Raw genomic sequence first — 24,789 nt, forward strand, 5'->3', positions numbered from 1 at the left:
TTGCATGGAAAAAAGACCACAGTGTCAAACTGGTTGTAAACTGTTTACTGGATGCCATTAAATGGTGCAATTAAAAAATTAAATTAGTAAGTTGCTGCCTGTTTTGTTTTGTACAGGAAGCAGAATTCTAAGCAGACGGCGATCTATCAAAGAGACGAGCTGTGCCGCAGACCTCTGCGCTCTGCCGCCGATCGCCACAACACTGCCAACGCCGCCAGCAGAAAGAGAAACATGGTGAGTGTGTCTTTAAGCTACCAAACAGATTTTTAGGTCACTTTAACCGTTGTTGATCTTTGTGGTGGCAGAGCATTGATCATGTGTTCTGCTGCTCGGCCTTAGATAGTAGTTCTGTCTTTACTTTCCATGAATGTTACTTGAAGAAAGTTAAACTCCATTATTTTAATTTCTGTGGTTGACCAGCAGTGGATACTTAGTGGTAACATGCTTGTATACTGAGAGCACAACTGGTGGATTGGTCCCGGTCCCCACAGCATTATCATCACAGGCTCAAGACAGCCTCGCATCAAGTCTTTGTTGTTGCTCTCTGTGCTTAACGGTTTTTGTGTCCAGCTTGGATTCGCAGTCTTCCTGCCGTGTCAGATACAGCCTCAGACGGGGCTGAGTCTAAACGAACGAGTCTTAAATCTTTTCTGAATTTTACCAACAGTTTACACATTTATGACAACCAGATAGAAATGTTGATGAAGCTCACATCGCGAACAGGCACAAGAAAAATGGTATAAATGTTTGGGAATGAGCTGGTGTTCTGCATGAATCTGTCATAAAACATCGGCTTTAATGACAACGCTACCACGAGTAGTAGACAGCATTTAGGACATGAAGTTTGGCCGATGCATTTAAAGCTGTTGGTAATTCTCAGCATTTACTTGCTGCCCCTTTAAATAAATGAACAGTCACAGCAGTGACAATCACAGTCATGCCTGCCTCTGATCTTAGTACGTTCCCTTTGTCATTTATTTGAATACGTTTAAAATGAATCATTAAACCTACATACATGTGCACCAATCACCACACATCACGTCCACGCCCACACGGCGTTTTGAAGCAAGTGTAACACTGCCAGCTTCTCACAGATGTGAGTCCACTATGGAAAAGAATGAAAGAGAAGGAACGTGAAACTATAAAAGTCAACGTTTTTGCGAAGGAGGGGCCATCTTTTGGTGACACGCTGCAACTGAGTGTAAGCGGCGTGTATACAGTGGAAACGCCCAGCGGCTGGGAGCTGACCCACAGCTGGCCCACAGCTGACCCACAGCTGGCCCACAGCTGACCCACAGCTGGCCCACAGCTGGCAGGAGCGGCAGCTCTAAGTGGACGTATACGAAGCAGAATTTCTTTGATGTTTAGTCTCTTAACTCGTCTACCTCGTCCAGCTTCTACTGAGCTCTGCCGACTGCCACATCATCATCATCATCATCATCATTGATTATTATGTGAATTCATTTTACGTTTAATAATAACAAACCACAGCATCCCCGTATCACGATGTTTTCACTAATATGTTTTTGGTTAAATGTGTTGTTCAAAATAAAACACGAATAAAATGTGACTACGTTTAAAGTTTAAATATTAATCCTGATATTTTCAAATGGTGATGATTAATTAATAAATGAGTGATGTTTCTTCTTAAGCTCAAATCTTGATTGCTGCCTGTTTAGTCATTTTTACATCACACAAGTTTGCAGCTACAAATTTAAGCTCCTGTCTTCTGTTTGTTCCTCTGCTGCTTTTTTCAGCTCACTGCTGAGATCAGTGAGCTTCCTCAGGAGCCTCCAGTTGAGCAGGAGTACAGCGCCCCCAAGAGGATGAAGCCGTCTGATGCTTCAGAGCAGAGGTGGGATGGTTTTTTCCAGTAGTACACGGACGACGACAACGACACTTTTATCTGTACACACCGCCTCAGTAGCTTTTACAACAAAATATCAATATGATTGAAAAGCAGACTTTCAGTTTTATTTCAGTGCTTTGAACAAAAGTGTAATTACACTAATTTAGTATTTACAGACTGATGGAAAGGCGGGGCCTGTTCCCTTGTTATTCCATGAGAAGTGACGTGGATGTGAGGCAGGCCATGACCGCTGAAAACTCCAAATCAATCCAGAGAAAGGAAAAATGTTACAAATCTGTTACATTCATGAACAGAAGCACACAAAGGACCCGATGCACACGGCTTCCAGTTTTACAACCATTTATTTTCAATGTTTTACTTCGTTCAGTTCAGTTTTATTTATATAGATATATATTGCCTCAATGTGCTGTATATTATAACGTAAAGACCCCACAATAATACAAAGAAAACAGAGAAACCCCAACAACCCTATGACACCATGTGAGCCCGCGCTCCATACTCTGTCTTAACAGCGAGAAACCTTCAGCAGCTCCAGCTCCTGATGTTTTTTAGTAAAGGTTTAACTACAGCCAGCTTGGAGGCCTGTGGTACACAGCTGATTATCACAGATAGGTGGATCATATTTAAGATTGTTATATAGAAGTCAAATAATGTCATTATGTGTGACTGAATGTGACTTGAAAACGTTTGTGTGTTGAGCAGTGCAGAGACTTCCAGCTGTGTGATCCTCTGATGGGCTGGAAGATGAACCCAACCCTGACTGGGAGTTTCAATAAGGACCTTTGCTGTTTTGACACGCCTGCGCTCCATAGCACCGTTTTTTCCTTTATCATGAAATCAGAAGAGCTTTATATTATTACTAAAGAGCAGCTTCTGCTACTACCCATCTCGTGCAATACAAACTATAATGACCTGCTGCTATCGGGCTACAGCAAACATTCATCGCTTTGCAGAATGATATTGCAGCAACTTTTCTCCTGTATGTTTTACTCTTTTACATTTATAATCACCCCGTAGTGTTGTGCAGAAATACAACAACACACATGGCAAAAGGACAGTGGTGGTTGGTCAGCGTTCGTAGTGAAAGTGTGAGACAGCAACGCAGGATCATTTGTCTGATTCAGCCTGAACGTCAGCTTGACCGGGACGAACCTCCATCAGTGTGCGCTGTCGTCAGGCAGATTATTGTTACTGCATCTAAACTGTGATTTGTATGAAACTATGAAATGGCCAATGTGAAATCAATCAATCCGATAACAGCGCCAAAGGGAGACAATGACAGTTTAAATATTTAACAGTTTATTAGTCATTTGTGGATTTTTGTTAATTATAATAATGAATGATGTTACTTCTTGTTTTATTTGAAAGTGTCCATTGCTTCATAATTATGTGCACATATGCATGTCTGGAGCTCGAGTCCATAATCTTAGTGAAGCCTTAGTTATAAGATTCAGTCAACACACCGATGCATTACACACTGAGGTTACTTCATTTGCTTCTCATGATACTTGTTGATTGAATCAATCAATCAATCAATCGACTGATTCACATATATGTAGTGGATATTTAAATGATTTGCATATTGGATGAATTGCTTTGATTGTAAACTGAATATTTGCATTTAATGATCTGCAACAATGATGTAACTGTGTCCAAAAACGTATCCAGGGACAGTCCCTGTGATGTTGGCTACAGGAAATGTGAGGACGGTAACTGCCTCCCACTTACACATCTATACAACAAGTTAACTGTCTTTTATTTTGTAATTACGTTGTGTTACATGTATTCTCTGTTACGCCATTTAATCATCTCATAACAACAAATCAAAAAGTATGAATTTATAGTTGGACTTTTTTAACACTGCCTCACGTTTTAGACTTTTAATGCGTTTGCTTTAAAATTTAAAGATGTTTGTAGAAGTGGATCATTTCACAATAAAACACTGAAAGACATTTTTGTGTTTGCTGTCGTGATCTTCATCGTCAACATCACAAAAATGAAGGTAACGATTATGGAGAATGGCCAGCAAAGTCTTGCACGGTGCAGGACATCACTCCCCTCTGCTGGATAGGATTGGTACTGCATGTATTAGACAGTAAACTCTGGCTTGAAGAGCAGCGGATCACTTTGTGTGAGCTAGAAGTCAAATGTAACCCTCTCAAAGGGTTTGTAATCCTTCATCATTCATCCTTTGCTGATGAAGCACTCAGCACAGTCCTGACTGTGCGATTGAGCCTTTCCCACCATAACGCAGAGCAGCAGGAGTATCTGTTGTCTAACCTGAAGTGGGATACTTGGTCTCTTCTAGCAATCAGTCTGCACAGTGCATGGATACAAGAACTGGTATTCAATGAATAAGTGTGTTCGAATGCTCTGCTTTACTGGACATACAAGTGAAAATAACTCGATGACCTTTAACAAACCTGCAACTCATCTTTACCTCAAATGGGCCAAAGACATCAACAGCCACATCTGTAGACAGGGAGAGATCTGTTTACAGATGTGGACCATCTACAAGTAACGCAGGGAGAAATCATTTTCCTGGCAGCAGAATTTGCACTAATGAGCCAATAATGTTGGCAAAGTGGTTCCTCCCACAGCGTCCTAATTGCACAATAGATGCACTGAAGTCATGAATGTAATGCTTCACCCACAATTCTATGTGAGCAACAGAGATTTGGTCAACTCTAATGGTGGGGTCACTGGTCCCCAGTTCATAGCCTTCTCTTAGTGGTCCATGAGTGATCAGGCCCCTCACCATTGCTCCTGTGGTTTTATTACCTACAGATATAAATATCCAAGACAAACACCTTTCTCCTTCAGTCGGGCTTTTCTCTGTGCAGTTTGAGATGTGTCCAGTTTATTTCACTTACTTGGCTTCTCAGGCAGGAGTGGAAACTGTACACTTTCTTTCAATGAAATCAACAACATCATCGAAACGTGTTTGACGATGATATTTTTCCTGTCTCACACACAGTGTTTCACCATTTCTTCCATACTGGAGCAATATTCATTTCTGACAGGAAACCAGTGTCCTCAGTGACATTACAGCAAACACATCCTCAGCCTTACCTGTCAGCTGGCCTGTCTGTTGTGGCACAACTCACCCCAACTTATGAATACTTTAAACATATTATTAGAAATAGACCATCATGCCATGGAGTTATAACAGTGAGGACAGGCAGGGCTGCCGCTCACTCGGTCAGAGCAGTGAAGAAGGGGAAGTCCGCTGGTCAGGTGCGAGGAAGATGAACATGTGCGGGATGACGTGAAAATGACAGACGGAGGAAAAAAAGAAACGAGGATCTCAGAGATCTGGACCTGCCAATCAAAGAGCTGACAGCACATATAAAGGCACCAGCATCCTTTATGTGTTCATCACTTTGAGCAAACTCAAAAGCCAGTTTATGGTATTTAAGCACATACAAAGGAATGACACTGATGTCTCTGCAAGCTGGATCAAAGAGGCACGTGCAGGCTGGGGTAAGTGTGCATTTATTAAGAAGAAGTAATAGGAAACATTAATAAATATTTCAGTGGGATGTTATGAACTAGGTCACACCTGTGAAGACAATTACAGCTAATTTCATTTTCTTTTGAATTTAAATTTGTTCTGAACGTGTGCTCATGTGGCGCACAAGGCTTGTATCAAATTACCTTTGATGTTGTAAATGATCTTTAAATAAACCTTAGAGAAGCAATTTTGGATTCAGTTTGTCCAGCTTTTATACAGCATTACTGTTTATGACATCAAAATATACTGTTTTACTTTAGTAATCAATTGTACAGTTTAGCCAAAGATATTCTCTCCAAAGCGTTAAATTAGTTAAATACTGTGTTTCACATCCAAACTGATCGTTCCCACAGATTCCTGAATATATGAACATATTTTAGTTGGAAGCATTACTGTCATGTTCTGGCTTTAAAGTAAAACTGGCACATGTCACTCCTCTCTCCCCTACTGGCCTCCTTACACTAGCTTCCGGTCTCTTTCAGGATCCAGTTTGAAATGGTATTATCTGTTTTTAAGAGTATCAGTGATTTGATGCCAGAACTTTTGAAACCCTATAATCCTACCAGAGCACCGCGGACTATGAACCAGCTGCTCCCGCAGACTCTGAGATCCAGGCTTAAAAGCAGAGGCGATGGAGTCTTTTCAGTGGAGGCTCCAGATTTAATTTTAAGCTGTTCCAAAGATCTGCCCAGTCTCCTAAAAAAACCCTATTTGTTCTTGCTCTCAGGTCTGGTTGAGACCTCGGCTTTTATTATGCTGTTTATAGTGTATATTTTGTACAACTTGTACAAAGTTCATTTAAAAACATGCTAAATAAAGGAACCTTGATCCAGCTCTGGTGGTGAATGTACCCCAGCGCAGCTGACCGATGACGAACATCATTGAGGGGACCGTCAGCCCACCCTGCGGAGTCGGTTCACTGTTCAGCTGATGGCTTACTAACTTGTTCCTCTGAGATTGCTCTCGTGGCAGGATGTGTAAACACGGCCCTGCGGGATTTAATTATTGTGGCATCTGCGTCAAAATCTTTGAGTAAGCCTATTTCTCTCGGCTGTGCGGATCAGTTCACGATTTAATTCTGGCTGTTTGTTCTCGTCTGCTGTGAGCAGCCGACATAATACCGAGTTACATTCACATGTGACGGTGCACGTTACACCTTCGTGGTCCCGCCCCCGACACCGCGAACTTCAAGGCCCTTCCCACGACGCTGCTTTGAGCCTTTGTGAGTAACGACAGTAACGAAGTAACGAAGCCTCAGAACGAGGAAGAGGACGGAAAATTGATGTTTCGTTCAATGTCAGTGAGAAAAATGGGAGAACCAGGTACCCTTTGTGGGAGGCTGAATTCTTTACACTAGAAACATCTATGAACGTTGCGCACTGAGGCTGTTCCATCATTTACTGCTGTCTCTGTATTGCACAGTGTTAATGTGCAAGTTCAAGTTTAATGTAAATGTTGAGGCGTTTCTTTAAATTGAACGAGCGTGATGGGCTCAGTCATTTAAAAATCCCGACCATAGCCTCGGCTCATCGTTCACCGTGCGTGATTCGGAAAAAACGAATAGACGAATCATCTGAAGTGCTTCTTGAATTATCCATCCATCCATTATTTCATATTCAATCTCGTCAGAGTCAACAGAATAGTAGTCTAAATTCCCACGGGTCCTGAAGGTAGCATTTAGTAACTTACTGTAAATTGAGCAGGTTGTGTCACATCGAGCAGGAAGTTTTCCAGCCCAGCGCCAGTTACACCCTGTCGGGGGTTTTCCTTCACTGTCGACAGAGCAGTGTGTCTCTGAATCAGCGGACTGTTGTTCATTTGAAAGGTGAAAATGAGCCTCCATCGAGCGCTGCTGCTGTTAACGTGTGTGTCGCTGTCGACCACGCTCAGGATTTTATCCGGACGTCTCAAGTGCTCTCGACAGGTGAGAAAGGTTTTACAGTAGAGCGGCTCCAAGTTTGCCGAACACAACAGATACTTCCTCTTCCTGTTTGTGTACGTTATGAAAATAATTTTAGACAAACTTGAAAAGAAACTTTGAGTTTTCCTGGTAGCGAAAGAAAGTTTGTCTTTTTAAAGAATTCGATATTTTTGACTTCTTTACATAAGATTATTGTTCCTTACATAGTTTTGAGCTACATTTTGTTTAAGGCCAATTTTTCTCTAAACAAGGATTTTAAAATAAAACTATGAGCACTGTTCGTAATTCATTTAACTGAGTGTCTTACTTGGAGTGTAGTCCTCGCACCTGTATTTGATTCTATAACGAGTGAAGGCGCAGTCACAGGACTGAGCTATGTAATGATCAATGTTTAAGTAACGTCGTGTTTAAACTTTTGCGGATCTTTTTTTCTTTTCTTTAGTGTTTGTGTAGCGAAGAACAATGTTACAGTTTATCTGGTTACAGTTTATCTGGTAACAGTTTATCTGGTTACAGTTTATCTGGTTACAGTTTAGCTGGTTACAGTTTAGCTGGTTACAGTTTAGCTGGTTACAGTTTATCTGGTAACAGTTTAGCTGGTAACAGCCCACAATGCTAATGATTGACAGCTGTTCAACGTTCTGGTTGAGCGCTGTTTATCAGATAAGCAGTGTTCCTGTGTCGTGTATGAGGCACAGCGTTGTACAGCTCTAATATCTATCAACTTGAAATAGAACATCCGGGCATTCAAACTGCTGTTTGCTGAATAATTTTGTAACAGTTGTTGTAAACATTATGTTCATGTGACTCCTCTTCAAATAAAAAAAAGAAAGAGAGTAAAGTCCCTACAGGTGCACTGATAGGACCTTAAATAGGCTCCTACAGAGGAGCTGATGGAAAGCATTTTATAATACTGAATACTACACGTCTCCTTACTGATGTTCTCTTTTTGTCCATCTTTTCCTCTCCAGGATTTGAATTGTGAAGTTCGTGAAAGTGAGTGGATTCTTCAGTCTTCCTCTCGCTGCTGTTGCTCAGATTTCTTGGTTTGACCCTGGTTCAGACAGCGCAGCCACTGCTGACAGAGGAAGACAACAAGAATTTGGAAAACAATCAAACAAAAAGATATTCTTTAAATGCACTAATATTACATTTGGGAAGAGTCATTTGTGATGTCGTGCTGTAATATACCAGGAAGTAACAAACACAGTGCTGAAACACAGCAACAAAAAGAGAGACGAACAATGAACACAATCGCTTAAACTAAAAACCTTTGCTAATGGGACAATGACACTGGCTGTTCTCTGTGTGCGTGTGCGTTTGCAGCTAACTGTCTGGACAAGCGGTGGCTGAAAGTTCATGATTACACTCCCAGCAATCCAGAGGACCTGCAGGTGTCAGTGGACGTCAGGCCAGACGAGGCAGGACTCCTGCAGCCAGTGCTAGAGGCTAGTTGGAAGTTAAAGGATGATGGTGAGTGAGTCTGCGGGGATGATCATGTACAACAGTACATACATGAAAACCAACACATCAGAGACATGAAAACACTCAGATCCATCAGTTTTTCAACAATCCCTGATTTTAAAACTGATGATGGTGATTTAAGTCAGGACAGTTACTTATAACGTGGCTGTTTTCCATCTTTATTTATAAAGCACTTTAACATAAAACCAGAGTTCACAAAGTGCTGTACACATACAAATAGCATAAACAACAACAAAATAAATAAATAAATAAAATAAAACGTGTTAAAAAGTCAAATTGAGTCAACCCCTTGAAAGATTTTTATCACACTTTGTTTCACAAATAGTAAAAACAAATCTGATAAGATATCAGGAAACAAACTTAAACTAAAACTATTTGGAAAAGAAAAAGAAGATTAATGATAAAAATGCGCGTTTGCACGCTCTTGGCGTTTACTCCAGGTTAAGATAATGTGGGCGTGTTTTTGTTTGTTTTTCACCGCCTCGTGTTTCTCGGCCTTACCTGAATATTTTCTGCTATATTCACCTCCAGGTAGCATCCATTTCCTAAAGGCCACCGAGCTTCATGTTCTGGTGGAATCCACCAATCAGAACCTGTGTGTTCGATATTCGTTCAAAAACGAACTCGCGATGAGGAGTCCATCAGGAGAAAAGGTGAGTGTGGTTTTCAGTGTTGTTATTTGTAGATGTAACTGGATCCCTGCAGTTAGCAACATTTCATGCAGACAAAGCTTCAGCTTCAATGAATGATTGTTTACTGAGCTCTGACCAAATGATTTCTGAATAAAAGTCAACTACAAAGGATAAACGTACACGGAGAACATGATGGTTGTTTTCAATGCAAACTTTTAACCTGTAAAGGAACTGCTGATATAACCACTGCGCACCGCAGCATCATCCCTGTGCTGACGCTGTCTGGATCCTCTGTCCTCCACTATCATAACAACACATTTGCTCGGTTGCAATGATGGAGAAAATTTACCAAAGTTTAGCAAAGCTCTCAGCTAAAGTTCATTAAACTGAACATGTCTTTTTTCATCATTACAAATAATACAAAAAATATCCAATAAATCGATATTATTAAAAATGAGCGAGGATTTCTGTACTGTGAAGTACTGCGTTGTTTCAAGCAGCCATTGGCAGAAAACTACTACATAGGTCCATATACATTTTTTTCATGTCACCAATTATACCCATCACGCTCAGAACGTCCCACTGTGTGAGTGAGGTTCGATCAAACATGCACCAGCGTGTCCCGCAGTGGCATTCATACTGGTGCAAAGGTTTCACATGTGTGCTCCTGACGCTCAGCGTTGTTCTTGGCTTTCAGTGGTCATTCTCAGCTGATATGCTGGTGCTGGATCCGGGGCAGAGCTACCAGGTCTCTGTCTTCAACATACCCAAACCAGAACTGCACCACAGCAGCTACGACATCAGGAAAAACCTCCTAGTTCCTCGTGAGTTGAATTCAGAACCAGTGTTTGGTTGTTCCTGTTTGTTTTTCTCGGAGTTGTTTGGGATTATCTGTTTATTCATTTTTGTTCAGATGTTTTCTTGCTGTTATTTTGTGAACCTATACAATCATTCGAATGATTAGCTGGACTAAATACTTATCAGAGGCCCAGCTGTGTGTGCAGACACACCCTCTCCTTTCCATAAATCACATATAGACTGGTTGGGAAACTCACGCCGCAGATATCCTGAAGACACTTGAATGTACAAGGTGTTTGAGACAAAGGGATGTGATCCTTTTTCGTTTTCATCATAAAGATCTTTTCAAATACAGAATTCATACAGAAGTATGTCCCAGGGCAGGTTTAGACTCGTGAAGCTCTTAGACGATCTTCTGTAATTGATTTTATGAAACTGTTTTTGGTTTACTCAGATTGTGAAGATCCAGAAATGACGAACACACAGTTCTGCATAGAGAGAGGTACGTCACTGACAGAACCTCTAAATGCCCGTGAGAGTAAGTAAATCTTATAAAGCACGTCTGTCCTGTCGTCTGCTAACAGGAAGTCTGTGGCAGCCTAACATCAGTCTGAGTCAGGTCACTGTAGCTGATGGAAACTCTGCTCTGGCTGTCAGCTTCAGCCCTGACAACCTGTGTGAGAAGTACATGGTTATTGTCAATGGCTGCTCTTCTCAACAGGATAAACACAGTTTAAATAAGGTAAGGATTAATAATGTGGATTATGAAATATCAGGTCTCTCTCCTCCAAGTCTCTGTTAGTACATGACTTAATAATTGATCAACAAATCGATACAGAAACCTGGTATAAATAAAATTGAATCATCCTACATATTCAAATCTTTTTTGTATTCAAAGGGTTCGTGTGCAGTTAGCAGTTTCATTTCAACAGTACTGTCATCACAGTGGCCTATATTTTGTACCTTAACCTAGTTTTTACACATTTTTTTCAGTACAGGAAACTCTCTGCAATTTATTTTTCTTTTTTTTTGCGTCACTTGTAGAAAAGGCTGCTTATCGTGTGTAAACCACAGTCACAAATAGATGTTACCTTGTAAAGCACGACTGATGAAATAATTGCCAGACAATTATAATTTATTGTAAACTGGAGTATTTATTGAATCATGTACCATTTATTACAAAAGAAATTTAAGATGAATTTGCATATGTAGGTTTTAGGTTGATGTCTGTATCAAATGTACGCTCCAGACTTGGCGTTACGAGGTTCATGCATATGCACTTCCAAAAAGACGAAGCTGAACATGAACATATAACAGAATTTTATTTGGTGAATCAAACATCTAAATCTTCAAATGACTAGAACATCGTTCTTACTGTGTTGTTTGTTAAATGTTGGTCAAACTCGTTTTCAGGCGAATCAGACCCTGAGTGTAACATTCAGCCTGGATAGTTGGCCGAGATCGTGCTGCCAGTTTGATGTTCAGGTAAAACCTTTCAAGCCTGTTCTGCACAGTGATGCTAGTTTAATCATATTTATTATTATTTTAATTCTGATAATACTTCACCATGCTGTAGGATCCCACTTCACCTGGGTGCACAAGTTCATTCTGTCTTTATTGCAGATTAAACCTTATTTCTCACAATGTGGTGAAGACTGTACCCGTCGAAGGAAAACTCAGAATATTTGTCCCAGTGTGACGAAAGGTCCTGCAGGTCAGTATCACGTTTGAGTCAGAGGGTGGCTGAACGCTCTGTCAGATCAACACTTTATAAAGTAATGATAAAGTCGGTGGTTTGATTCCCAGCATTTTCCTGTGCTCGTACACTAGTGAACATTACGACACCGTAAACATAGTTTCGTTTCGGCCCACATGGGGGTTCAGCTTCTGCACGTATCCACCCCGCACACATGTGGAGTGCCATTTAGGCTGCTTTAGCTTGCCCACAGTTGCTCACTCTACAGCCCACCTCCTCCTCTCATGATGTGCTGCATCTGTTCTCACTGATGCTTGCTCTGGTCTTGCTACTGTTGCTACTATTATAACTCAAACCAGCTGTGTATCTACGAGGAAAAGTGGGTTTAACAGCCATTTAATTTTGACTTAAATGTAACCAAATAGTTTGGTTTGGGAACAAAGTAACTGCGAAAATTGCTCAGCTACCCAAAATAAAGTTTCTAGGTGGAGCAGGTCATTGACTAATTGGAAGGGTTTTAGTTCCAGCCTGGCTGCTCCAGGCAGTTGCATCTTCTGCATCTGTCGGAGTACGAATGTTACATGGAAAGCACTTAAACGTAGAAAAAAGTGCTTGTATGAAGAGGTGAATGAGGCAAGATGTGTAAAGGTATTGAGAGCTAGGGCAGGGTAAAAACGTGCTACGTAAGAAGCAGTCATCATCACACCAGGTAGTGGGTGGGATCTATTTGGGGGACAAGTGAAGAGTTTGTCCTCATAGTTGTTAGCAGCAGGAAACATTGGCAAGTATAATGATGTGAGTTCCAGGGTGGCCGAGGCTCACTGAAGCACATGGGGAGCGAAGGCTAGCCTGTGTAGTCCGATCTAACAGAGCAGTTACTGCAGCTCGGGTATCTGTTCACTCTGTTGGTGTCACGTTGAATTATTTCTGCTTCTTACAGCATTCCCAGCAGATAATGCCCCTCACTACGGGTTCGTTTCCCTGGGAGTGGTGTCGATGTGTATACTGATGGCAGCTGTTATGTTTGCCATCTGCAGGAAGCCAGGTTAGTCTCCTTTAAGTTCTATATCAAGTTCTAACTTCAAAGGTTTTGATTGGAGACGTGGCTCTCCATCGATTTGTGCACGAATGTTATGGTTTAACTTTGCTCTTCGGTTGCTGATGATCCTCTCGTGGTCTCTTCTACTTTCAGGGAAAACTAATGTCAGTGCAGGACCAAAGGGAGTTCAGGAAGTGCAGCCAGTCAAACAAAAGCCCAAAGTATTGGTCATCTACTCACAAGACCACCATCTGTACAGGGACATCGTGCTGAAACTCTGCACCTTCCTCCAGACAAAGTGTGGCACTAAGGTGCTAGTAGACCTGCTCGACTCCACCTCGGTAGGCATGGTGGGTCGTCTGCGCTGGCTCGAGTGGCAGCGGCAGCAGCTGAAAGATCCCTCGGACAAAATTCTCGTGCTGTGCTCACGAGGCGTCCAGGCAAAGTGGAAGGCCATGTGCGGTCAGGGACGAGTGACTCTGAAGGAAGACCTCCTATCGCCCACAGACGACATGCTCACTCCTTTTCTCAACCTCTTTCTGCCAGAAATGCACCAGGCAGGCACGCTGGGCAAGTACATGGTAGCTTATTTTGATGACATCAGCAGCGAGAAAGACGTGCCGTCGGTTTTCGACATTGCGGTGAAATACAGGCTGATGAAGCACTTTGAAGAGCTGTTCTTCCGCATCTTAGACATCGAAAAGTATCAGCCGGGGCAGGTGAAGCACATTGAGGGAATCGGTGCAGATGAATATTTCAACTGTCCCTCTGGTAGAGCTCTGAGGACGGCCATTGAAACCTTCCAGGCCTACCAGTTTGAAAATCCCAACTGGTTCGAGAAGCAGTGTGTGGTTAGTGAAGAGGAGGTCCTAAACGACGCCAACATGCTCATTGAACAGCTGCATATTCCTCCCGTCCTTGAATGTGTCCCTCTAATCAGAGATGAGTTTCCTGTCTATGTTCGTGACGTGGAAATCAATGAAAACAGCAGCAGCATTCACATTCTCACCCCTGAACTGAACCCGGAGAGTCAGCTGTCCTCAGTAATAGAACTTATACCTGCAGTCAATCCATCAGACAGACATCAGCATTCATCCGGCCTGGAGAACGTGCTGACGGAGTCTGTCTACGTAGCTGAGCCAGCTTTAAACAATCCACCGCCACCCAGACAGAACTGGGTCTCCCTTGTGGATGAACCGTTTAGTCACATTCCCACTGAAGATAATGAGGAGGATTCCTTGATATCTCTGAACCAAGCTTATCTGGACCAAAGAAGCCAAGCTCTGCCGAACTCCCTGGACTTTAATTCTCCAGAATCGTCGTGTACAAGTGTTCCCGGGCAGCATTTCCCCCCCTCTGGGATGGATAACTCTGAGCATGTGCAGATAGAGGAGAACGAGGCTCAGGAGCCAAAAGGACCAAGCAGTGGCTCCGATCAAGGCTACAGCTCAAAAAACTCCTCCCAGCACGAATGTCCATCTAAAGACGAGTCACTGGTGGCTTTGGCAAAGCTGCAGAAGGAGCTGTTTGAAGAATTTGACATTACAGTGTGACATATATTTGATGATATTTCTTACTGGCAACATGATGTTGCTGTGGCAGACTGTTCACGTCGGCTTCTTCTTTGGTGTTAATCATTCACAGGGGAGTTTGCAAACCAGTGACTTCCCAGCAGCTGATCCCAGGGAACGCCAGAAAGTTCCACATTTAAAAGTTGGCAATAAGCAAAAGACCCTTGACCAGTAATGTGCTTGTGTAATATGTGTAGGAGTTGTGTCTTTTTCAAAGATAAAGAACACGGATTACTGAGAGTTTGGTTCCTGCAAAGAAAAATCCAAAATGCATTTAATGTGATGTTTTTAAAGCTGTACTGCAGCTGAAAACAGCAGCGTCATTAATCATTACAGCACTGTAGCGTGACTGTTAGCGATCACGGTGTATTTGTGTTCCTCTGAAACTTGTGTTGTTAATTGTTGACAGGCCAGACAGCTGTCGTGGGGACATGAGCGGGTGATATTGTAGAAAACAGTTACAGCATGAGTTTAACAAAATATTTGCATTTGGTTTAAATGAATTTGTAATAGCTTTTTTTGCTCACTATGCAGGTGTGATTGTTGCTTACAGGAAGTAGACTTTGTTTCATTTCCCTGCCTGCACAGACTCTTTGTTTGTCAGCTTGTCTCCTCGCTGCATGTTGAAAAGGCCAGAGAGGAAGCAGGGGCACATTTAAGAGCCTCTGGAAAATCACTAAACATGTATATATGCCTATATATGTGTGAATGTGAGTGCGAATGGTTGTCTGTGTGTTGGCCCTGCGACACACTGGCGACCTGTCCAGGGTGGACCCCGCCTCCCACCCTAAGACAGCTGGGATAGGCTCCAGCACCCCCACGACCCTGAAAAGGATCAGGGATGGAGGGATGAATGCATACAAGAATAAAAGTTTAATGGCGAATCAGTGGGTGAGGGAGGGGCTTGGATAAGCTCCCTCTCAGGCGTAACTGAACACACGCCTACCTGACGCCTAAACCAGGCAAACAAGAAGTGATTTAAGTTGGAGGCAAATCGATATTATCAATGAATATTTTCAGATGATCAGAGTCTTGTATTTGTTCCCTTGAGAAAGGGTCATTTTCCATTTCCAGCCTGATGTACAGTAGTTAACTGTAATGTGACGTGATGCTGCTCAGCTAGTGTTCACACGTGTACAGCACAGCTATGAATGACGAGCACGTTTCATCATGAAGCTTCAGTCTTTGTTCTGAAGGACCTGAAAATTAAATCTGATGGTTTTTACTCCTGTTTGCTGTACAGATGTTATTTTATGCTTGATGCTTTGTTGTGTTACATTTTCAATCACCATCTTCTGAACATAATCCACAATAAAAAAACACTCTGTTGTTTTTAATTGAAAGTCCTCTGATTTATTTCAGGTTTCGACCGCGTGACTCTTCTTACACATCGAGTTGGCTACATAGATTGGATTATATCAGTACAGATATACAGCACACAATTTTATAGTACAGGTAAGGTCCCCTCTGTAAAACTCATCAACATCTGTGTAAACGAAGAAAAGGAAAGCTTGTATATTCTGATACAGGAGTGTTAAAATCACACACTCTGTTTTTCACACGGGCTAAAGAAGAAGAAGAAATCATTTCGATTTGTGTGGCATGAGCAGCTCCTCTGAATCCCCATGTCTGTTAAAGCCTTTGGTAGTTTCAGTAAAACTGTGCTTGTTCATGCAGGTAAAGACCCACTGCACGTCAGCTTAGTTTAATCTAGATATGGTCCTGCTAAGTATTAGTCTCAAGCTTCATGTGCAAATCCCCTCAAACACTGTGAGGGAGCGTTTCCAACAACACTGTATACATATGCAAGTGTTTCAGAGATTACTGGCACAAGGAAACAATACAAAAATAGTATAAAATATATCATTTAGAGTACTATGGTAAACTATGATAAGCAGCAAACAAATAAAAGAAACAAAGCCAAGGCAACAACATGTCTGTCATTTTATGGATATCTATAAACACCAATGAACACTCATTAAAAAACAATAATATTGAAAAGAAAAATCAACGATTTGAGCAAAAGTTTCTTTTCTCTGCTAAACATGAAACTTCTCTCAGTTGCAGATAGCTGAATGTGTGTCTCAGCCAACAGGACTTCAGCTGTGCAGACGCAGCAATCACAGACTGATCCTGGTACAGTGCAGCCAGTTTCTGCTCCATTTACACTCGTGTGTTTAACTGGAATCAGTTTAACGGGATGAATGTCCTCTCCTCACAGAACGATTGGTTACATTGTAACCCAAGTTCCCTTAGTAAAGAGACTATCTCTCCACCTTCTTTATCCCACATACATGTATGTATAAGATGCAGCTTAAGTCAGTGCAGCTGTAGTGTAGTGGTGAGACTGCAGGGGGTCGGGAAGCTCATCTTGGAACCGGAAGGTTGCCGGTTCGATCCACTGCTCTGTCTGTCCTGGTCGTTGTGTCCTTGGGGAAGACACTTCACCTACTGGTGTTGATGGCAGCCTCCCTTCTGTGGCTACAACTGTAGCTGCCTCCTCCAGTGTGTGGATGAATAGTGGAATTGTAAAGTGCTTTGAGGGTTTCGCTATATAAATGCAATCCATTATTATTACACACCTTTGCAGTGGGAGTTGCAAGCTTGATTCCCACCTGGTACCCAGTAAGGGATTTCTACCTCATCTTCACGGACCTGAATGGTTCGTGGTTGTGGGCCTGGGACCAAGAAGGTTTACCCTCACAACAGTGGTCCACTAGCCTTTGCTTCATTATTCACAAAGACTCCACCATTTACAGGTGCTAAAATGGCTCATGGAAGGCCATCGGCACTGTCCAAATCCCACAGAGGGCCAGCTGGTCACCAGATGGTGTAGGGAACATGGTAAAGCATGACCCTATGAGGTCCCTTAAGTGTGACAAGAATCCTGTGGCAGTTTTTGTAGGGAGCAACACAGACTGCTGCCACTAGTACCGAGCTGAAGGGAACCTACAACCCTAACTAGCATTTCCTGCAGAAACAAAGGATTGTCACAGGCCATGACGTCCCATCCTTCTTGGGGTGGGAAGCTCCGAGAGCACTGAGTAGAATTCAGTGTGGTGATTGCGTATCAGCCTTGCTTGCCAGGGGAGAATGCTGTCTTTTAAAGGACAGGCTTTAAGGTGACCCCAAACCCTGCTGCAATAGGCCAAGGCTGCTGGGGCTTCCCATGATGCAATGTTTCTTTTTAGCTCATCTTTAATACACCACTCTGCGTTTAATCATTAGTTATTTTTCATCTCTGCCTCTCTTCCACGTGGGTGTATCGGTTTTCCTGTGCACCTCCCTCACCCTGGTTCTGCTGGAGGGTTAGTCCCCTTTAACTTGTGTATTATTGGTCTTTATCTTACAATATAAAGAACATGCTAAGGCAACACTTGTTGTTAATTTGGCGCCATATAAATGCAGTTGAACTCAATTAGATGTGTCAGATCCAGCCTGTCTTATTCCTTCACGGGGGAGGAGTAAGAGAGACCCTGAGTGGAGATAAATTCAGAGCCGGAGTGGAGGCCACTGGTAAAGTCTGTGTACCCTACTCTCTCTGGATGCTCTGCCTTAGACAATGTCATACCATATACCACATATAATATAATAACAACATCAGCATCTGGAATATGTAAGGCAGAGAGACAGTCTCGACACAAACACAACAGAAAACTGCTTTTAAGGGTTCGTGCAACAAAATTACACAAGTTTCAGTTTAAATCACTTCCTAACAGCAGAGCTGAGACACTGAGAAGAACGAGCCAAATAATGTGGACATTTTCTGCACTTTTTTGCATATTTAACACATTTTAAAGTGTTTGTCAGTAAAACCGTCTTTTTAGCAAAGTGCACATTTTGAACTTCCTCCAGACAATCAGTGCTGCAAGTGAAAGTTCAAAGGCTTTAAACTCCTTCATACAGCTTTAGCTTTAACACCATCGTTTGTGCCGGGTACATGACAGGTATCATTATCAGTCTGCTTTTCAATATGTTCTTTGTCCTTCAGCCTGTAAAGAGTTGGACAGCGCTGAGGTAACACGCTGCTGGACATGCAGACGTGTCAGTATTGTTTCACTCAAATTTCCTTCAGCTGCTGTGAGAAGGTTGAATAAAATCTTTTGTTCTCAATGAAACTAAAAATCTTAAATATAGTAAACAGATATATTTAACCAAAGTGCATTAGAAACAAGCATTTCTTGACAAAACATCTTTCTAATCTGTACTGAAATTATGAAAAAAAGCAAAGCATGTTTGCTGCCTGCCAAATGAAACAAACAGGTCATAATTCTGTTACGCCGCCGCCGCCGCCTTTCCTCTACAATCATCTACGCTGCACGCACTGGTCACGGACACACCGACACTCGTCGTCATTAAAGTTCACTCATCTCCAAAGCAATAGGCACTAAATCATGTTCAGATTACTCAGACTTGGATATTGCACACATAATAAATACTTTACCAGACGTGATTGCAAAATACAGAACAACGAGCTCATAAAGGAGGAGAGAGACAAAGTCAGTCAGTAATGCCACCTGATGTAAAAGTGTCCTATTAATGTGAAGTCCTATTATTAGGGTTATTATCATCATCATTATTATTATTAGCAGAGTTAACACACTTAAATGTTTCAGATCATTAAACAAATCTTAATATTAGATAAAGATCACCTGAGTAAATACAAAATGCAGTTTTTAAAGATAATTTCACTGATTAAGTGAAAAGAGAATCAAAGGTCCTCCTCTGCCCCCCAAATAAGTGATTGTTTCACCTTCAGCAGCAAGAACTGCAATCGTGTAATTGGAATAAAACAAAGGCTGATGTTACATTTATCTAAAGCATAAATAAAATAAAGACTTTGGGGATAATATTCTGTGAAGCTGTGAGACATTTGAAGCTTCTCGTTGAATTTGGCCGAACATTAACACACTTGTTTAAAAGAAATGCAGCAGCCAGACGTGCTGGAGGTAGTGTGCTGTTCTGGGTTTCAGCACCTGGATGACTTCAGATAATTCAACCCAGCAAAGAGTGTAACAGACACACTGCTCCACCCTGTGGATGCCGTCAAAGACTTTCAATGTGGCTGAAACAAACTTCTTCAAACCGTGGGCGCTGTCGCAAACACCTGATTGCAGTTTTTGCTGCCAAGGGCGGCACAACGAGTTATTAGGTTGTATTTACTCTGATTATCTTTATCTAATATCACAATCTGCTTAATGGTCTGAAATGTTTAAGTGTGATAAATATGCCAAAACCAATGAAGATATCAGGAAGGGGGTAATTACTTTATCGTGATACCTGTGCCCTCCCCAGCTTCACCTGGATGCAGACTGTCTCCCACCTCAGGTCTCATCTATGTAAAATGATATATACACTCTGAAAACCATGAATTTTTCATACAAATTCAGTTCATTTATATACACATACACATGTTCGTGTTGTTTAAAGCTTCTTACCGACTCTGTGTATCAGGTACAGAAGCCTTTGAACAGAGAGCAAAGGAAACGCTGACGTCCAGAACATTTTTCTTTTCTCAGGTTCTGGAATCTTCCAGGCAGAGAATAATTTAACAAACAGAGCTAGAAATGCAAAAATGACCAAACATGTGTTTAGCCTTCACATAGAAAGCTGAAGGCTAAACTCCAACCACTGCATTATGGTTTTTAGCTGTCGCCTGCTGTTTCATAACGCACTGAGAGGCACTTACACCAAAATGCACCACAGCTGATAGTGAGACAAGCTGAAATCAGATTGAAGGAATATTGATGAGCACCGCCAAAGCTGTAATAATGTGGCTAAATTCGATATTACTGCTATATACTGAAAAAATCATTATTTTTCTCCTTTAATTGGATTTTGTGGAGAAACCAGTTTCAGTATGTTAGAAACAGACGTGCTCAGAGTGCTGAGCTTTCTGGGCTAAAACTTTAAATAATGTCGCCATTGATTTGATGGGTTTTTGTTTACTTAGTTTTGTTTGTTTATTGGAGAACTTGAACTCTGCCCGTTTGTGACCAAGAGAACTGCAGAGTCAGAACTCAGAGTGAAAGAAAATACTGACAGAAGCCTCGGGGGGGGGGGGGTCGTGGCACTGCTGGTTTGTAAGCAACTTACACACAAGTCTACTCTACTTTCAGTACGATTAACGACCAGCAGACATCACTGTCATTGATAGAAAACACTAATGTACATTAGGTGGAGCAGAGCCCGGCGTTAGGACTTAAATCTGGAGTTTTCAAATTGCAGTTTGATCTCAGCACAGTCCAGCTGCTGTCCCTCGGAGGTCGTAGGCTGAACACACACAGCAGTGTTGTGAGTCTCCTGCAGGTGTCTGACTGTAGCACCTGTTGGCTGGTCTGAAGAGGGCTCGTTGTAAGGCTGGTACAGGTGACACCAGGCAGAAACTGGAAAATCCGTTTACCTCTTACGTTGAGCGCCGTCTGCCCCAAACGCAGAAAGCTCATCGAGTTTAGCTGCTATCACAGGCAGGTACGCGACATCATTTCCACTTTCCAACATAAATGGGAACGCGCTGCTCTGAAAATAACGTCATCCTGTCAAGTAATAAGTCATTTGTGTAAAACGGGCCGTTTCTTATATCGTGTTTTTCTCCTCCGTCTGAGCAACATGTGTGACATCACCACCACCTGCAATATGGCCGCGGATTCAACAGAACTGCTCACACTTGTATTGAAAGCAGACAAACCGTCGTGTACAGCAGTGTGAAAAAGTATTCGTTAAAGTGTTTCCTTGTTTCTTTTTTGTTTGCATATTTGTCACGTTCACCTGTTTCAGGTCAGACCTGTTCAATCAAAAACTCCATTACACAGAAGGCGTCTGACAAAGTCACGCAGGCTACAAGGAAAGCATCAGGACACAGGTGAAAGAAGGACGCTTGACAGGGTTACAATGTCAAAGGCTTTGGGAAACCATAACGCCGTCCACCAAGAAAACCTGGCACAGTGGTGAACCTTCCCGGGAATGCTCAGCTCTACAGTGGTTTTATGCAGCAGGACACCAGCAAGTCCACCTCTAAATGGTAAAAAACATGAAGATTTTTTGACTGGCCGATGTAAGTCCTGATGGAAAAGTTGCTCCACAGAGAAGTTAAACTCACTGGCAGTTATTGCAAACACTTGATTTCAGTTGTTGCTGCCAAGAGTGGCACAACCAGTTATTAGCTTTAGGGGGGCAGTCCCCTTTTCACACAGGTCCAGGTAGGTTTAACGTTTTCCAACAATAAATAAAATCATCATTCCTCATATAAAAGTACATTTTGTATTCAGACGGGTTATTTTTAAATCATATTAGAATCAGAAAGTCTGATGATCTGAAACAGAGAAGTGACAAACATGCGAACAGCGACCAAAAAAGAAATCAGGGTCAGATACTGTTTCACAGCTCTGCATGTGATTAATCACAAAGTCGTTTGGTAGTAAGCATCATCGATTGATAACAAAGGCCAAATGTGGTCCCTGCGGTTTAATTAGCGAGTCGAGCCTGGCTTGTAGTCTGACAGCGCTTGGTGACCCTGGAGCTGCTTTGGAAATAAAGATTTCAAATCACAGTCACTGAAATAATGAGATCATTGCGTAGCTGCCTTTGGGCCCACTAACACAGAAAGACCTGAATTAGCACATTAGGCCTCCACAGCCTCCAGTTGATGGAACTTCTGCCTTTACCCCATTTTTTTTATTTTATGCTGAACATTTTCTTGTCTTCCCACGAATGACACCTCTGTTAGTGGTAACACAGAGACGGAGCCTCTTCAAGGCCCTTTAATAATACTTTATGTTGAGATGCAGCTGGGAGGCCCAACAGGAGCTCACCACGGGAGATAAGATTTCGTTTTTTCAGTCTGATTAGAAAATTGGTTTTGTTTTTTGTCTATTATTTAGCAGCTAAATGCCATCATCTGCACTGCTTATTTTATTGTTGCCTGCGTGTCTGATACCTGATACCTGCTTTGCTTATCGCGTGGACGTGAATCCAAAAGCCAGCATCCCGAGGCGGACACTCGGTGGTATTTGGGATTTTCCAGGTTCCAGCTATGTCTGTCCTGCCGTCACAGGCAGAGACGGCCGCCACGGCTCTAGGACTGAGCCACAGCCAGAGTATTGACATACCCGTGCGGACACATGTCGTTCTCGGACACGCAGTGGGAGAACTGGGCCGGGTTGCTGCCGCCAGCCAGCCTGCGGACCCCCCGGAACGCCACACACTGCTCCAGCAGCTCCAGCAGCTTACAGGCCAAGAAGAAGATGTTTTTGAACATGAACACCGACACCGGCATCTTGTAGATGTAGACCTGGAAACACCTGACCACCAGCAGGGGCGCATTAACCACCAGGCCCGTGGAGAAACGGGCCCAAAGCCACCTGCAGCGCAGCTCGGACGCCGTGAGCTCGTACAGCCAGACCACCGGCACGGCCAGGGCCACAAAGTACACCGAGATCACGGTGTATTTAAGATAAAGCGTGGGGATCTCGTTCCTTAGCAGCATCTCCACAAGCGTGAAGCTGTCCAGCAGGTCCAGGCAGGTGCCCATGAAGCAGCTCTGGGAGTGGTGCCGCGTCGAACCGTTCAGGTCCTCGATGATGGAGTTGATGAGGCAGAAGAGCAGCGGCGCAGACAGCAGCATGACGATTTTGAAGCCGGTCGCTCCGAACGGGACCTTTAACGTGATCAGCTCCAGGATGGAGGTCTCCAGGATGAGCACCACCTTAGGGGTGCAGGCGATGACGTAGATGAGCCATGCAAGGTAGGCGTAGGTGAACTCTCCGAGGTTGCAGCCGAAAATGGAGCTTTTCTGGTGAAAGCCGCAGGCCCGCTCCCTCTTACTCCGCGCGTTCTTCATGAAGAAAATCCCCCAGCCCGAAATCACCACGAGGTCCGTGGCTATCCACGAGCACCAGTACAGGTCCGTGAAGATGATGAGGTAGAAATCCAGAACGCCGCCCTGGAAGATGAGGAGGAGGAAGCACAGCGCCTTGTACAGCATGCTCCTCTTGGATTTGTGCGCCAGCAGGGGAGCGGTCTGCACGAACTCCCCTGATGTCATGATGCTGGCGGCGGCTGCGGATGAGGTGACCAGGGCCTGGATGCTGCCGCTGTCCTCCGGGATGATGCTGCCGCTGGTGGTCTGGGTGTCGCGCCTCCTGCTTAGCTGGCCGTCTTCGGAGGAAAATGAGATGGGAGAGTTGGGGCAATCGCTCGCTTCGGGTGGGAAATAATCGGCCTTCGGATTGTCTTTTGCAGTTTCAGTGACCATTGTATTTGCGCTGTCGCCTCCCTCTCGACTGTTTTCTTCCCTCTAGCTGCTTTAAAGGTGGAGAGAACCAGCCAGGCGCAAAGAAAGGCACGGACTAGTGGAACGGATTCCACCTCCCTCTGCTTTTGCGCTCATTTCCATTCGTTTCTCACACATGTTCATATGGGGCGCCGTTTGTAAAGTGAAACATGCTGAAATTAACGGCAACATTTTTCCACATTTAGCTCAAAACCTTACAAAAACATATTTTTTCGAGTAATTTTTTACAACATTTAGTAAAATATTTGTAACTTTTCATCAAATGTTAAATATTAAATCTAAATATTATATTTAAATCTAAATGTTAAATGTTAAATCTAAATGTTTAGGCTAATATGCAAATTTATTGTACGGATCAACGGAAATACCAAAATAAAAGCTTCCCGAAAACCTCCGGTGCAAAATTGTGTCTGTTCTCCTCCTCACTTCTTCCCGCCATGTGCTGCTTCACTTCTTGCCTACGAGCGTGCTGCAGCGATTGTGAAGTGGAGACTGCAGCTGCTAAGAGTGCACTACTGCTGAACCTTTGGATGGCCGACAAAACGGATCTTCCGATGTTTTCAGCTAAATCGCCGGACGTGCTTTCTCATGGTCGGGTTATGGCTGAATTCCAGTGGAATGACGGTCCCGCCATAATAGACGTTCCAGCCATGTGTTCCAGCCCTAAACCTAACCTTATCTAACTATAACCTTATTCCTAACCTTTACTAGCAGTTAAATGACGTAAAATAGTGTTTTCCAAATCGATCTTTAGAAAATGAACGAACGTGTAGATTGAGTCCAAACGGTTCTCATGTGCTCTCCTTTTTCCGATGTCGTAATTTAGGAACGTGTTGGGTACCCGAAAGCATAAAATGTTGACAATTTGTCACCTAGCGAAAATTATTACGCTTTGGGAGTGAGAAGTGTCTGACCACTACCGGCACACTTTTGCACCGGAGGTTTTCGGAAAGCTTTTATTTTGGTATTTC

At 42.9% G+C, this 24,789-nt stretch overlaps 4 protein-coding genes across 4 annotated transcripts in view; 3 read left to right on the plus strand and 1 right to left on the minus strand.

The window, feature by feature from the left end:
• Positions 1-3,591, plus strand: part of arhgef39 (Rho guanine nucleotide exchange factor (GEF) 39) — a 66,920-nt gene extending 63,329 nt beyond the window's left edge. Inside the window, exons 10-12 of the mRNA XM_080887333.1 lie at positions 117-234; positions 1,758-1,855; positions 2,573-3,591. Of these exons, the coding sequence (XP_080743459.1) occupies positions 117-234; positions 1,758-1,855; positions 2,573-2,603 (247 nt within the window). The 3' untranslated portion in view covers positions 2,604-3,591. The remainder of the gene's footprint in view (positions 1-116; positions 235-1,757; positions 1,856-2,572) is intronic.
• mrps33 (mitochondrial ribosomal protein S33) overlaps positions 1-24,789 on the plus strand; it is a 339,553-nt gene that overhangs the window by 185,597 nt on the left and 129,167 nt on the right. The gene's annotated exons all lie outside the window — the stretch shown is intronic.
• Positions 7,104-15,832, plus strand: il17ra1a (interleukin 17 receptor A1a). Its single transcript, XM_080886972.1, has 11 exons — positions 7,104-7,308; positions 8,277-8,301; positions 8,632-8,778; positions 9,322-9,443; positions 10,120-10,246; positions 10,675-10,722; positions 10,805-10,962; positions 11,634-11,705; positions 11,844-11,934; positions 12,857-12,961; positions 13,109-15,832. Exons 1-11 carry the CDS (start codon positions 7,216-7,218, stop codon positions 14,506-14,508), a joined length of 2,388 nt encoding a protein of 795 aa, XP_080743098.1. The 5' UTR covers positions 7,104-7,215; the 3' UTR covers positions 14,509-15,832.
• On the minus strand, positions 15,890-23,857 carry tmem121b (transmembrane protein 121B). Its single transcript, XM_080886191.1, has one exon. The coding sequence runs from the start codon at positions 23,777-23,779 to the stop codon at positions 22,601-22,603; it is 1,179 nt and encodes a 392-aa protein (XP_080742317.1). The 5' UTR covers positions 23,780-23,857; the 3' UTR covers positions 15,890-22,600.

Source organism: Rhamphochromis sp. 'chilingali' (assembly GCF_963969265.1).
Source record: "Rhamphochromis sp. 'chilingali' genome assembly, chromosome: 7".
Lineage (NCBI taxonomy): Eukaryota > Metazoa > Chordata > Actinopteri > Cichliformes > Cichlidae > Rhamphochromis > Rhamphochromis sp. 'chilingali'.